Raw genomic sequence first — 16,472 nt, 5'->3', positions numbered from 1 at the left:
AGCATTTATGTTAAAAAAAATGACAGAAAGTGTTCCAGTAGCTATCTGTGGCCATGTAAGTGTGATTCAGAAAACAGCTCAACCACGGGGAGTGTAGCTTGTTTAACCTAACACAACCAGTTCTCTCAGCTGCGAAAATTTATAGGAGTAATGAGTAGTGTTCCAAAATAACAGCACTATGTAGCCCTTTAAAGAAGCTGCTATTGCAAATGTGTTACCATCTGAACAAAACTGAAACATCTTTCAGAACATTACATTATAGGCATATTTTTCCTTAGGTATTACAATGACCTGTTACGTGAGCCTGAACAGCTCCTGCAACACCTTTCACAGAACTTCAGGGAACTGTAGATAAGTGATAGTGAACAACAGAAAAGTCACTCTGCATATCAAACTTCAAGAAAATTATTAATCTGAAAGATTAATTTATAATTCAGTATAATGTAAAATCAATATTAAAACAATATTAAGTTTATGATGTAAGGCTTCCAGAGTGAAGATTCTTTCAGGAGTGAAGCGTGTCTGCTTTCCCTTACAGTCCTGCACAACTGACTTACCATTGCCACCTTCTCACTTTCTTATCAGACCGTTCCTCTACCATCTAGGCATCAGCAGCATGGGCTTGTTTCAAATCTGATTCACGGTCAGGAGTCTTCCTGCAGGGAGGCTAACTCTGCACTTGAGTACAAATACTGAGAGGCTGACAGCTCTATACTAACCAGTGTAAACAACTATGCTAAAACGACTCTACCAAAACAGTTCTCATTTTGAGGACTCATCCCAAAAATTTTTCTATAAAAACACATGTAATATTACAGGATCATCAATTTAACATTTATCCATGCACTTATTGTTGTTCCAGATTCAGCTACTTCTGCCTAAGAAAAACTTACATTTCTTAAATAACAATCTAGACTATCCTACAAGTGTACTGCAGATCTACCTTGGGGGCTGGACTAGATGATCTTCAAAGGTCTCTTCCAACCCAAACAGTTCTATGATTTCTCTGAAAAAGAAAAATAAGCTGGTGGAAAACAAAAGCAGAAAAGTAATCTGACACATTTCCTTCCTAAAGAGAGAAAGTGTATTTGGATAAAATGGTTAGAAGCATACAAACTTGTGGTTTAACTATAAAATCAATTTTAAAAAGAAAGTTAAAGGCAACATCATTCTAGTCGGCATTGAGGAACAGTACAACAGCACACAGAGTGCAACAGGTGCAGAGAAGTGCTCCTTCTGAGAATAAACAAAAAACAGCTTAGCCTATCAAACAAAAATGTAAAGGGGCTAGAAGTGAATAATAATAAAACAAACAAACAAAAAACCACCACAATTAGCAGAAGGAAATAATCAGACATCAGCGAGGGGAGAAAGCCATGTGGCCACTTCCAGGTGACATGACTAAGTGGACACAACTTGAACCAGCAGGATTTAACGGGCACTGGGGAAACGACCCACATCCCTCTTGGTAAACCACCTTTGGCTTGAATAGAGGAAAGGGGTTTTCTATTTGTATAATCTAAGGAACCATAAAGAGATAAAAATAACCACATTCTGTTTGTCCTATTGAATAGGGGATTAAAATAACTGGCAACGTTTTGTTCTAAGTCATGAACAAGAGGTGGATTCACCAGGTCACAATTAGCAAAGGAGAGCTGCCAGTCCTTGATAAGCATGGCAATTACCATTCTTTTATATACAGAACTACTCTAAGGGAGTACAGCTTCCTTACCCAGAAATAATAGCATATCCTTTGATTTATACAGTAGTCCTCCAGCAATACAACCAACATCCTGTTTTCATCTTAAAAGTACAGATGGGCAGTTAGTCTACAGGCTTTATTTATCAGAGTTCCTATAACTGAACGCCTTTTCATTATGGGAGAGGGCACCCTCCAATTTAGCAGCATTTCAAACTTTCTGGGTCTTTCCTTCTGAAAATTCTAATATGGTGCCTACCTGATCTACAGAGTATATAGAAGTAGCCAAAGTGCTTTGAAACAATGTGACTTAGTTTCTAAATATTAACTAAAAAAAAGTAATATTCTCCCACCCAGGAAGTCATTTAAAAACTCCAAAGAAAACTCAGAGGAAGAGGATTTTCTTACTTTATGGTTTTCAGAGGAAAGGACAGAAATACTGCAAGAATGATCTAAGCTGTAAAATCTCATAAAGCCCTTAAAACACACACACACATTCCTGAGATCTGAAACTATTTCTGTAAGTGCTCCCTGGGTATAACACAGAATCTCTGTAAAATGCTTAAAAGAATGTATGTATTGATTTTTCTTTTTATTAGATACCTCTCAGATTATTTCAAATATTTCATACTTCTCCTGTGCCATCACAACAGTCAGAATATTGTCAGAAATCCAGTATTCTCCACATTCCTACCAGCCAAATCGCATTTTGATTTACACGCTCCTATTCTGTAACCATGCAGTAACTCATGAACATGCCATTGACATGTTGTCATACTTTAGAAAAAGACCAAGACTGCTTAACTGTTAACCACTGTACTTGTTCAAAACAGTTTTAGAAGAAAACATTGCTTGTTGAATACATTAAGTCACTAAAAACTTATGAAATGAGTTATGCTTCACTAGTTATAAGTCACCCACATTTTTTACTGATTTACCTTCAAGCAAGTGGCAAGTAGCACTCCAGCAGAATGCCAGTGGAAACAAAAAGGCAATTACTAACATCAATATAGTGCAAACTTCTTAATTAGAAAGTGTTGACCCTGATTAAAGGGCACTAGAGAACCTTGAATTTGTCTACAGTGGGCAAAAAAGGCCTGGAGGTGGGGTGGTGGGGTAAAGAATAGGCAAAATTACCACCAACACAGCTACAGCAACAGAAGCTTCAGTGACAAGATGTGTAGATAGCTAGACCAAAGTTTCAGCTCTCATCCTCAGTGGTAGAAGCTATGCCAGGGACAAGCTACAGATAGTTCATTTGATAAAATGTCTTCAAAATTTGTTCAAATTTCCCCAAACTTAACTGCAGTAGGTCAGTGCTTCACAGAATGTTGTTATAAAACTAAAGTTCGCATGCTGAAAAGCAGAGGAGTCAGTGAATCTGGAAAAAAAGCTCACGGGCAGCTATCTACACAGATGATAGAAGCAGAAAGAGACACAAACAAGAGAGCGTTAAAATTCAGCTGCAAACTCTGTGAAATTGAAAGGTCCACCCTCACTATACCCAGTAAAACTCTAAATGCCAGTAATCCAAAACCCCACTGACCTCTCCTAAGTGCCACATTTTCTTTCTCTCAGCAAGTAAGGGTTGGGTTTCGAACATCACCCAAAGGAGGAAAACCATGGAAAGCTCTGGCTTCACATCAGAGAAGAAATTCAAGTTGTGGCTGATGGCCATCCGGCTGTTCTTTTGACACACAAAAAAACTATAAAAAATCTGGTCATTGTCATGTTATTACATGGATATAAAGTCACTACCAACAGTGCTAGCTTAAAGCAGAAAGGCTCTCTTTGGATCTAGAAATTCAAAGCCGACACTTCAAAAACATCCCCAAACTAAAAGAATATCCTAAGGTGAATACAGGCAAGGGAAGAGGGCCTAAAGCAACAAAAGCATTGCCTTACCTTAAAAAGAGAAAAAGGAATTACCTCTGTGTATTTCTGTGATTACAAACAGCTTGACTTCTCCAAGCTGCAACAAACATTCCACCAGCTCAACAGCAGCCACAAACCTACTCAGAAGCAGACACTAAAACTTCCTACCACCTAGATTATCCAAGGAGATAGTTATGCAACCTCTGTTAATTATTCTACTACTGTTAAAAAAAAAAAAAAAAAAAAGAAAAAAAAAAGGGGGGGGCGGGGAGAAAGTGAACATTCCTATCCAGCACCAGATCTCTGAATGAATCAGTCTTTCTCGTTAAAGTCACCAAACTACTTATTTCTCGCTGCCACTTCAATATTTAACTGAAAATATTTGTTAATCAAAGCCACAGAAAAACACAACAGTACATAATACTGGTACAGTGACGTCAGTTTGAGGATGTGATTCATGTTTTCTGATGGTTCTCATTTTACTGTCAGAAGCCAAATTTTTTTTTAATGGGTTAAGCTTAATAACTGCATTTTCACAATTTCAATAAACGTTATGCCATGTTTAGCTATCTCTTCCTACCTTTGATAAAGTACAACGAGCTCTTGCACAAACAGACTGGAGATCTTCCTACCACACTGAGCATTTATTCACATGATACCACAAGCTGACTCAAGGAAACACTCTCAGTGTATGACTGAGAGGTGAAACACGATGTGACAGGATGCGGGAAAGGCCAGTAACTGTAGATAGAGCATTCCAGACTATTTTTTTTTCTTTTTAATTAAAGTTAAAACATCATAAAATGATTATTTCTGATCTTGGAGCTTTTATTTACACATAGCAGAACTCTTCAGATACTCAACCATTTTTCCTCTCTTGAGAGCATGCTGTTGACAAACTAACCGCACATTTCTCAGTCAGGGTAGGATTTTGCAAGGGTATTTCTATCTTAAGTTGCTAAAGTTCTTCCAAGTGACTCTGACAAATATTTGTTTACAAAATAATTCACTGAGCACTTCATTTCCTACTACAGATCTCTGCACCATGAGCAGGAAGAGGCAGCATCAGCTTGTCAGAGTGTGGACAGATTTCATTCAGGAAATGTGAAGGAAAATCCAGTTCTTCATCTCTAGCGGAGACAGCATGCAGGACATCTGTCCCTTCTGCAGAGGGGCAGAGCTTTGACAGACACCATACAGATCTTTCCACAAGACCACTCAGGGTACCAAGTAATTTTAAAATATCTTCATCTACAGTCAAAGTGTATAAAATACTGCTTGGCGTTGTACAGGATGAAATTTCAGCATTTATGTTATGTGTCATTATTTCCAAACATTCTCAATTCTACCATAAAAACTTATACTGGATTAAGTGCTGGCAAACAGTCGTTAGGAAAAAAAAAATCCTGTAAATCCGTTAGCTGGCAGGCTTTACATATTGGAGCTACAGAATCCAGGAAAACTTTTGGTAAGTACAAGCAGGAAGAAAAAGAGACAGAAGCCTATAAGCAGTATCTTAAAGAACACCATCAAAAAGTAAAAATAAAAATCTATTGATTTGACTATTTCTAAAATTATCATAGCACCAACCCCTTTTTTTTCCCCAATTAAATCACTGTATGTTTTTAAGGTTTCATTTCACATTTACAATTCATTGCATTTCTCTCCTTCTCCTTTATTCATTTGAGATTTATGGATAAAGAGGCATTACAGCAGTGTATTTTGGGAGGATGACTGGAAAGTTTGTAAGAATGTTTGGGCAGTGGAAATATGAGAACAGTCAAAGAAAGATGCTTAGAAATAAGACAGAGATTCCATCAGTTCAGACAGTGATGTCAGATCCTTATTACTTTTCCAAAACAAGCTACTTCAGATTCTCTCCTATCCCACTCACTATCGACAATCAGCTGTGAAGAAGCGCTTATAAAATGCTTTGGGTTTCCATACCTTCCAGATTTTCACCTTGCTCTTCTATAAAATTGAACAAGCATTATCTGACATGTCAAGATCAACGATACCTACGGGGAGGGGGGAATATGTGCCCTACACTGCAGAAGAGCAATCAAAACAAACCCCAAAAGTTACCCAGATTCCAAAATCCTCTGATCCCTGTACATATCATCTGTTAGCAAAACAGAGCCCTCTCACCACCTCCCAAAAAAACCCCAGTCAACTAACCAAAAAGAAACAAGAGAGAAGCATTAAGGAGCTGAAGGAAGAAAGACACATCTGACTCTGCTCCATCAGTTCACTTCTACAACAAATGTCCTGATAACCTGTCACGCAGACATCAATATATACAATTCTGAGGAAGGACAGCATTTAATACATTAAGAAAATTACTGCTACTGTCGCAACAAAGTTGAAAGTAAACTCTGATTTAGTTGAAAGTAGAAAAATAATAAAATAAACCCTATTTCATGTCTCTAGCTATCACTGCTGCCTTAAGATCTCAGCTCCAAGTCCTGTGGTGTCTAAGGCATCAACCACAGATAAGCAAGCAGACAAAAACAGCAACTGCAAAGACAGCCAATGACCCCTCCTTAAAGCTTTATATGAAAGGCCCTGGGAAGCCCTTCTCCCTCTAAATGCTGTAGCAAAAATAGCCTCCACACCCATGTAAGTACAAGGGAATAAGATGTATTAACCTAGGTAAAACACAATACATAATATTTAAACACAAAGCCACATTTATGAAAAGACAACTCTATAGTTTCAGCATGAAGTCAGGGGAAGAGAAATCAGATACAGGCACAATGGGACACAGGAAAAAAAAAAAAAAAAGATGGAAGGACCAATGTGAAGGGCCAGGTTCTTTTTAACTCTCAAAATTTAAAAGAATGTGAAAAAACAGAATCCAAAAAGCTAGAAACAGAAGGAGTCTATGAAAGAGTTTAAGGACTGCGTCATGCACTTCAAAACAGTTTAAGGTAATAGGAGGAAGAAATCTACTACCCCTCATAAAGAGAAAAAAACAAACAAAACTAAAACCAAACACCCACCCAAAACCCAAGTGTTGTCTTCCAGAGTATCTGCCAACAATGAAGCAATGGAGAAAGTCCACCTTACCTTCCAAATCTGCAAAACCACTACAGTTAAGGTGCCTTAGGAACTGTTAAAATTCGTCAAAGTTCCTAAGCATGATCTACGGAGAAAGGTTTTTAGGAAAGAAGCAGTAGCACATCAAAGTTTAGGATTCAGCAAAACAAGACTTTCTCCAAGTAGTGAGTACTTTAAAAACTGAATGAGGTAAAAATAGCTCAAGGAGGGTGCCAAGGATGGAATTACTAAGGCTGCTTTGTAGTGTGGGTGGAAGGAAAGGATCACAACTGCAGGCAAGGGGAAGCGAGAGACCATGAATCAGAGACCAGCAGAGGATACAGAAAAGTTTGAGTCTGGAGACTTCATAGAATAGATGGAGAAAGCAATAACTCTTCAGAAATGAAAGTTTGAGAACCTAGGGACAACATAGTGGTACATGTTTTTTGAGGAATTAAAAGTTTCTGAACTAAAAATCAAAAGGAGTCAAAGCCCAGATTTCTGTTATGGCTTGAATTTGTGATTTTACACAATCAAACTCCTGAAAATCATCAGAAATTCCACTCTGGAAAATTCAGCTACTACACAATCACCCCTCAAATAACTAATGCCTTGTTTGTCTTTCAAACTGAAGAACTAAAAAAGAAAAAAAAAACAAACCACCAAACCAAACCACACACACACACACACACAAAAATCCATCCATGCAAATAGTTTTTATGCTCTCAAAGCCAGAATGGTTTCATATTTAATTCTGCACAACATGCATTTTTAATGAAAAGAACAAAAGGTTTAAGTCCACAGCTACTACCGAAGAAAGATGTACGTCATTTTTGCCTGAAGGGGTTACAACTGAGCACAACGAGTTATAAACATTTGTTTTCTTAACTTTCTTACTAACAGACATTTTGGCTCCTTTATTTCTTTTACTAGATTGAAAGGCAAAACATTATTCCTCCCAAGTAAAAAATGCTTTCAGCATTTCTGTCACAAGAATAGTCAAACAACAGACACCTCAGTAGTAGATTAACTTCTACCTGCAGCATTACATCCAGTTGTTTAGTCAGTCTAGTTTGACAGTACAGAAGGGACTGCACTGGGTTTTACAAAAGAGCAATACAATGATACTTAAACACACGGCAAAATAATAAATGACAAATGCCAAGTTTGTCAAACTGTATTCTTCCCTCTTGTCCTTCTAATTCCCCTGGTACCTACACATGAAAAGCATCTGGGCAACAGTAACCCAGAGTTTGCACTGCTACCCTACTGATGGTCCCTTATCCTTGGACATTCTTATTTAACTCACTTTATTCAGCCCCCAGCACATCAAACTAGGAAAAAAAATAATGTCAAATTAGATGCAACATATAATGAAAAAAATCAATTTTTTGAAAATAACAGAAAAAGCAGTCCCTTCAGGCAACTTTGTCAATAATTGTATTATAGGGACAACTGAAATAGATGCTTATGCCTTACCCACAGCAAAACATTTAAAAGTTACCTGCTAAAAACTCATGTACAGAGCCTTAGTCTTTGGAAGAAAATCCACCTGAAGGTCTGACATGAAAGCCATGTAAAGTACCAAAATGAAAAATTAATTCCCAATGGGAAACCAAGGCCCATGAAAATAACAAGATTTTTAAAACAGTAAATCAATATTCAGGAATATTGAATTTAAAGGAAATCTTATTTTAAAGAAGAATATCCACATTTCTAATGCTGCTATTTTGAGACAGAGTGGTGGTGGTGTTTTTTTTAATTAAGACCATATCACTCCATAGGAGAGATATAGGACAAAGAACAAAATGTACCATTGTTGGTATTTGAGAAAAATTCAAGCTCATGACATTTCTAGCACAGAGCAATTATTTGCATTGTTTGGGGTGGAGGAGAGGTTGGTTTGCTTGCTTGTCTGTTTTTAAATGAGATTTATCTGTGTTTTCCAAACCAAGTAGCTATATTTCCAGAAGAGAAATAAAAGTCAAAGAAATGTGCAGAAAGGGTTTTTAAAATACGGATAAGAAAGTCCAGCTTGGGAGCTATTTCTTTAACGAAAACCTCTGTAACACTAAAGCTTCCAACAAAACTGATGCTTTCTCATGGAAGAAAGCTTATGCCTAGCTAAAAATATTCACGTGCTCTATTTTCTTTAACTGAAAATAGCAATCCCGACAACCCTAGTCTTGCATCTCAGTCGACATATATGCAAGCTCCCAAGGGACATATTTCATAGATAGATTAGGGATCCATCCTTCAACCACCCACAGCACTTTAATCATTTACAACCACCAAAAGACACACATAAATAAATGTACATGCCCCTTCTGAACTGGAAAACATTCTAGCAAATGAAAAACTAATCCAGGAATTCCCAATTCTGTAAAGATTCACATGGTATTCCACTTCTCATGCATAAAAAAACCCATTTCTTAAACTATGAAAAAAAATGCACTTTTATCTACTAGCCCATCACCATGCAGATTTCAAGCCAGAACACATCTACTGGAACTCCAGTTAATAAATGTTTAAGTTTAATTTCATACAAAGAGTTGCATTTTTCATTGTGGGACCTTACCTTAGGAAAGAATTCAGGTGAAACCTCAACTTTTTAGCTGCTTGTTACAGCTCAAAACAGCAGGGGTGGTTTTCCCCCTTGAACTCTCCATTGTTGCATGCTGCACAGTCAGAGTTTCCTCTTCATTGTGCTAACACTGGGCACGGCCACAGAACACTACAGGAGCCTAGGAGCCAACATCTTGGCTTCTTGTCATCCTCTAACACCTTGACGTCAGCTCTGAGTTTTAAAGTAGTATATAGTGACAGCAAATACTCATAGTAAAGAGCAACTCCTTCTCCAACAGCAGAGCGCTGTGTGAACTTAAATCAGAGCAGCAGGTCAGCTGTGGGGGAAGCAAGAGCCAGGTGCAAAGCACACCACAATCAGATCTGTTTTAACTTGCAAGCAGCCATAAAAGAGAACACCCAGCATTCCTTGTACCCGCTACATTAACAGAGCAACTGATCATATTGACTTGTTAATTGCTAGAAAAACAAAAATATTTAGTTGAGCAGTGTAACATTGTTGCAACTCAAATGACTGGTGGATAACTTGGCATCTGCTGCCCCCAGCATACACAAAATTACAAGAGCCATAGCTAGAAACAACAGCAGTCAAGCTAGAAGAAACTTTCTTCCAAGCTACAGTCAAGGAAATCAGAAGCAGTACAGGACTTCATGAAGGGAGAGCTATTTAGATGTTTGTTTGGGTTTGGTTTTTTTTTTTTTTTGGGGGGGTGGTGGTGGTGGGGTTTTGGGTTTTTTTTTTTGTTACGCCAGATTACAGGAGAAACCATTTATTTGTGACCAAAATATCCCTAGTGAGTTAATTTATTTGTCAAAGGACAGGAATCCTGTCAAAATCTTCAGTTTCCTCTGGAATCTAAGCTTCTAGTCCTCTACAATGGGCTCTTTTCTTCTTCCACCCAACACAGATGCACCTACTCAACACAAACGCTGATCTTCAGGTTTACATAAGCACTGTAGTCTCCTTTAAAGTTCACAAAAAAAAAAAAAAACCAAAACAAACAAAAAAAACAAACAAAAAAACCCTCTAGTAACAACACAAAGAGCCTGTCCTAAGACAACACCAAAACCCACCTTCCAGTCTCAAGCACTTCTTCCCCCCCACATGCCTCTGATACCTCACCAACTAGCTCTCACTTTTGCTTTTCACAAAATATCATCAGACTTGGACAAAGCTTTGAAATAACTCTGCTGATTTCTCTATTTGTGTATTACCCTCCCACACATTTTTTCACCCTAGTATCCACATTCCTCAACCCCCTGATGTTTCCTTGATCTCATTCCCACAGCAACACGCTCCAACAGTGAACATTACCACTGACTACTCCATAGGCACACAGCTATGACTTCAGACTTGACAAAATTTGAGTAATCAGACCAGTTTTTAAACTCAACATTCAGTTCATGGCACCTCTGTGTCATGTAACTGTTTGACGTTGCCTTGGTTAAGGCAGATACATTAAGAAGAACAACATAATCACCTCAAAGTATTACATATATGTTCAGAACTCAGCTGGCAAATTACCCCCCTGGAATTATTAGCATTCAAGTGGCTCTTGATGGGCATCCACCCATGAAGTGGCTAACTCCCCTTTTCAAACATGCAGCAAACTCTGGTCACAAATACTCAAAGTTCTTTCCATTTTGTTATTGCTCAGTTAGTTGATCTTCATCAGGGTCATGGGGCTGAGAAAAAATGAGCAAATTATTTATCCTGAATTCCTCAGTCTAAGAGATAAAGCACATCTAAGTTTAGACTACTTGTTAGACCCATCCCAGCCTGACTTCTGATCCTAGATAGTGCTAACCACAAGCACAAAAGGTCTTGCATTTGTTCATAAATAAGTGTATACAATAACATAGTATACAGAGCAGTAGCAACAGCTAATTCATTGCAAGGTAAAAAGACGTAGTTTTAGCCCTGACCTAAATTTCACCAAACTGAGCAAATTCAGACACACACACACCCAGTCTGCTCCTGTGGCTTGGCAATACAATGCCTGGTTTGAAGTTATTCCTACACCTTCTGTCCCATCCCACACTCCAGGACAGGGAGGACTTTCACTTTTACTTGAACAAACCTGTGGCTAACGTTGTGAACTTGCTCATCCAACAACGTGAAAAAGAGAGCTCACCTCAATATTCTAAGCTTGATACTTCTTAACACAGCCACAGCTGATGTCTTCAGAGATCCATATTCTGATGGAAATAATTTGATAAAAACTCAACAGTTACAGACACAAGAGAAAAGATAAATTTATTTTCTTTCTGAAAACATCTCTCAATTCCTGAGACAGCCCTAACCATGGAAAAAAAGACTTCTCTCCTGATCTTATTAAACTTTTCACATACATTCACTGGGCCAAGCAACCAGGGAACAGGAGCAGGAAAACACACAAGGAGTGTTTCTCACAGTAAGCTAACAACCAAAGCTCAGTTGGGCTCTGCCCCCTCCCCACCCCAACCACCTTGATCTTCAGCCCCTTGAGACCAGCTGTATCTCCTAAGCAAGATTTCATCAGACACAAAAAGAAAATGACAAAACAAAGGGATTTTGCTTAGGTAAAGCAGGCCAGAAGCCGTTATTCTGAAAGCAAGCATACAGCTTTAAATGTGATTTAAAGGAACAAATGAAATAATGTAAAATTATCAGGAACTGATTAGAGTTGAATTAAAAGCAAACCTCAATGTGCATTCTAATATTTCAAAGGAAACCAACTGTCCATTTACTGAAATCCATATCTGCTCCAATATTTTAACAGCATATTAATTTACAATGCAGCTGTTCATCATAAAAGCCTGTATCACATAGTGAAATCTACTCGATAAAGTAAAAATTTTTTACTCCAGGGTACATGATTGCTATCCAGCAACAGCAGGAAAACTGTATTCAAAAGGTAGGATACCAACCACAGCCATTATTTTTTTTAAAGTATTAAACCACACATTTTCCTATCATCCTGTAATGCAGCCAATACATAAAGCCAATTCAGCTCTGTGACGAACAGGAGCAGACTGTGTCAACTGGCCTAGCAGGAGCACAGAATTATGAGTGCTGCCCAGACTCAGGGCAAGATAGATGAGCTATAAAATGCCTAAAAGTAGGTCCAGCCAAGTTTCTTCTGCTACCAGAAGAAACTATGTGGGATGTCCAGCCAGTTACTGGGCACACCTCCTATTCACTATATTCCACAAAAATTCCAGTTAGTTACTGGGCACACCTTCTATTCACCCTATTAAAAAAAAAAATATCCAGCGGAGACTGTTTTTAATAAATCTTTACTGATTTACCTTGTTTGTACAGTGCAAATCGCACTGGCATATTTTTCCCCAAATCCAAGTAAACATTTTTATCCACACCCAGTTTTAATAAACAATTTTTCAATAGGACAGCATAATTCTGCATGCAAAAAAAATTGTCTTTCACATATAATTACAGGATCCTTTCCCAAAGCTTGTCGCCATAGAACTGATAACAAAATTCTACATTGAAGAGCCACCGATTATTAGGTTATATAGAAGTTCCAAGGCTAAATAAACATCAATGCTTGAAAACTCACAAAACACCTTTAACGCCTCTGGCCTTCTTGGCAGTTAGCATAAATAGACTTTTAAGCTGTGAAGAGTTATCAGTAATTACACCACATATCTTCACACTGTGATTTAAGAACACATTCACTGGTAAACAGCTTTCAGCTGTGGATTAACAGCATTCTCCACCTGGCTAGACAAGTTAAGAGATGTAACACACTGTCACATCATTTGGTAATACATTTAAAGAAAATTGCTATTTCAACTGAAATTCTTCTCAGATTGCACAATTTTTCCTATGTCTCAGGGAGAGAATTACAGTACTGCTTACTCTTCAAAAACATATCTGTGGATCATTTTCAGTAAACTGGGAGTTGCCGTTTTTGCTGGTATATCCAGATTTTTTTCCTCAGATCCAGCGTTTCGATGAGCAAATGAGCCTATCTTCAGGAAATAATTAAGACTGCCAATAAAGAACTCCTGTTGTAACAAGAAAGGAATGGTAAACTGATTTCCTAAGTACCAAATTACATAGGAACAGATGATAAAAGGCCTGAAAATATATCTGCAGGATTATGCAAAGGAGAACTGCTGTTAGCTACGTGTTTTTTAGAACAGAGACATGAATGCTGACAGATGCTTGAAGTCACATTAAGGGAACAAACTATTTTTCCTGACTTAGTAAGTCAAGCAGCAGCCAAAATCCAGCGTAACCAACAGCTTCATGGCAAGCAACAGGCCTAGAGAAACTGTCAGAACAACCAAAATCTTAATTGTGCTTTTGTGCTTGTTTTCACGTCCCTGCCCACAAGTAAAACTGCGGACTTCCAAAACGTGCTGTTTTAGCCATTCAGTCAATATCCACTTTATTTCTCAATGGCCATACGTGAATGTGGCACTTCCACAAGGCCCTACGTGAATAAATCCCACTCCTCCATGAGCCTTCCACATTCTCTACAGCCACAGCTCCCATCCGAACTGATCGCTACTGCAAACACCACAGGGACCTGACCCACCACCAGGTGCACCCGCCTGCCCTGCAGTCACTTGGTCAGAAATCCAATTAATACTTTTGCATATAATATAGAAGCTTCCAAAAAGTCTTGGTGTTAAAGAAATACAGTCACCATGTATTTTGCCCCTTCTATTTACAGGTAACTCCAGAAATCATCAGTATTTTGAATCCCTCAAGTTGCTTCTGAAGTTACTGAGTGGATTAATTTTCTTCACACATACTTGACTGCTTCGTGGGAAGCCACCCTCCTCCTCCTGGTCCGGAAAAGGGGGCTGGTTAGATACAAAAACACGTTCTTTGAAGTTACATTTTCTGACAGATTATAAGCAACTCCTCAGAGGAGCCTAACATTTAAAAGCAAACAAAACAACCCTTTTACTTTTCCTAACAGATACTGCTTGTTTATTCCACGCACGCCCCCCGCGCAGGCAGCTGCCCGAGCAGCACAGCATCCCGCTCCCCCGGGGCCGCCGCCAGCACTCGCACACCTTGCGGAGGGCCCGGCGGGCGCGTCCGGCACACACGGACACGGCGGGGCACGGCGCTAGCGGCTGCTGGCGAACCGCAGCCCGGCAGAGGCCCCGGACGGCGGCGCCGGCGGGCGGGTCGCGGCTCGTCCCTGCGGAAATGCCCGCGGCCAGGGGCCAGCCCGATGCTGCCGCCCGCAGCCGCACACGCCGCTGCTCACCCGAGCACCGCCGAGGAGGGCGCCGGAGACTCGGCGGGCGCGTCCCGCGGCCTCGTCCCGCCGGAGAGCCCGTTCCCGGCCAGGGGAGCCAGCCGACGTGCCGTCGAGGCGCGGGGCGGCGCTCTGCCTGTCTGCGCCCGCCTCTCCGGCAGCCGTTTAACGGTCGCGCTGCTCCACCTGCCTCCGCTCCCGGCGCCGCCGCCTGGCTCCCGCCGCCGGGGCAGGGGCACGCACGCACTGGCCCCGCCGCGCCGGGCGGCCGCCGAACGCCCCGGGCCGCCGCCCCGACGCCGCGCTCCCGGCCGGCCGCGCCTCCGCGCCCCGAGCTGCCCCTCGCACCTCACCTCACCCGACCCCCGCGCTCCCGGCCTGCCCGCGCCCCCCGCCGGCTGCCCCTGCGGAGCCGGGGGGCGCCGGGCCCCCACCCTGCGGCGAGCTGCGCTTACCCTGCGGGCGGCGGGGCAGCCGCCTGCAGAGCGCGGCCGTCCATGCCGGCGGCTGAGCGAGCGCAGGTCGGCTCCCGGGGCAGGGCGGGCGCAGCCGCTGGGATCCGCCCGCACAGCGCCTCGGCTCCCCGCCTCACCTGCTCGGGGCGGGCTGAGGGAGACGGCCCCGCTCCACCGCCCCCGGCGCCGCCTCGCCCCCGAGCCCGGGCATGCCCCGCTGCTCACGGCGCGGCCCTGGGGCGCCTTCCCGGGGGGGCGGCCGCGCACGGGGCCCCGCTGAGCTGCCTGCGCCGGGGCGGCCGCTCGCCAAGCCGCACCTTGGGCGGAGGGGGAAAAACCCAAAAGAAAAAAAAAACAACACCAAAGAAAACCAAAAAACCACCAAAACTTCGTGGCGAGAAACTTGAAACGCGGAACCTTCCCCGCTGCGGCACCCGCGGAGGAACAGAGACTCCCTGTTCCCGTCCCAGCCCCGCCCGCCCACCCGCCTCCACACACCGGCTCCCCCTCCAGCGGCCGCCCGGCCCGTGCGGAGACTCCGCTCGGCCCCGGCCGCGGGCTGTCAGCGGCCAGCGGGGGCAGGGCCGCTCCTCCCGGCTGGAATTTTCCTCTCCCCGAGCGAAGCGTCTCGGCGGCCGCCACGGGCTCGGCCCTTCCCCATTCCAGCCACCAGGGCGCGGGCCGAAATCCCCGCAGGTGGGGAGAGCCGGCCGGGGCGGCCAGACCCCGCGGTGTGATCCAGCGCCCTCAGGAAAAAAGCGCAGCCACCAAGCCGGGTCACCCTGTCCCTGTCGTCGAGCGCGCCGGGGACTTGTCCCGGGTGTGTGTCTTGCGCTGCCCAGAGAACCATTTTCTCTGTATCATCACCCTGACCAGAACATGTTGGAAACAGCTATGGTGATTTGAACATTAATGAAGCTACTGAATCAGCCCCCCGGGCTCGCCCCCCGCCCCGGCCGCAGGGACCAGCGCTGCGCCCCGCAGGTGCCTGCGGCGGCCGGGCTGGCTGCGGCGGCTGAGGCACAGCGTGACCTGCCCACGCCACGGGTGACTAACTACCGTGCTAGGAGCGGTGTCAGCTGGATCTTCAGTTTGCTCTCGGAGCGTGACGGCACTTCAGTCTGTTCTGCGTGACAAGCTGCCCCTTCCCAGCGTCCGCGCTCCTCAGCCGTGCCAGCACGGAGCGCCCTGCCCATGGGGCCGGGGGATGGCACTGCACAGCCAAACAGCTCCTTATGCAGGTGGTGCTTTGGCCAGTGCTTAACAGAAGTGGAAAAACAGCCAATGACAAAGCATTTATACCTTTTTTTTTAAATAGGAAAAGAGTAGAACATTGCATTCTAGTATAAATGTCCTTGCCCTGACTAGTTCTGACATCGCACATCTGAAAAAAATATTATAATTGACCATTCTATGTTAATACGATTCATAATATGAACATTGTTTAGAATATTACTGTACACGGTATAATACAGATACTGTACGTCAATAACATTTTGCTTCTCCCTGTACACCCTTCTCATTTGTACTGTGCTTCTTTAATATTTTCTTCTGCTTTTATTTTCTGCTTCTTCAATAGAGATTGAATAACCC

The 16,472-nt window shown here is 42.5% G+C and overlaps 1 protein-coding gene across 12 annotated transcripts in view; it reads right to left on the bottom strand.

Annotated features, from left to right (window-relative positions):
* Positions 1-16,175, bottom strand: part of COBLL1 (cordon-bleu WH2 repeat protein like 1) — an 87,790-nt gene extending 71,615 nt beyond the window's left edge. For 3 of the 12 annotated variants that reach the window (XR_013929964.1, XM_080399085.1, XM_080399096.1), the window contains exon 1: positions 15,939-16,175. Coding sequence is in view for 8 of the 12 variants with exons in the window: in XM_080399085.1 (XP_080255211.1) it covers positions 15,939-16,075 (137 nt within the window). In the remaining 4 variants the exon portion in view is untranslated. The other 9 variants (XM_080399092.1, XM_080399095.1, XM_080399094.1 and 6 more) reach the window with 9 other exon arrangements.
* Between the last annotated feature and the right edge of the window lie 297 nt (positions 16,176-16,472).

The sequence above is a fragment of the Falco punctatus genome, assembly GCF_963210335.1.
Source record: "Falco punctatus genome assembly, chromosome: 8".
NCBI lineage: Eukaryota > Metazoa > Chordata > Aves > Falconiformes > Falconidae > Falco > Falco punctatus.
The sequence above is the reverse complement of the archived record's forward strand: the minus strand, read 5'-3'. Positions and strand labels throughout refer to the sequence as shown.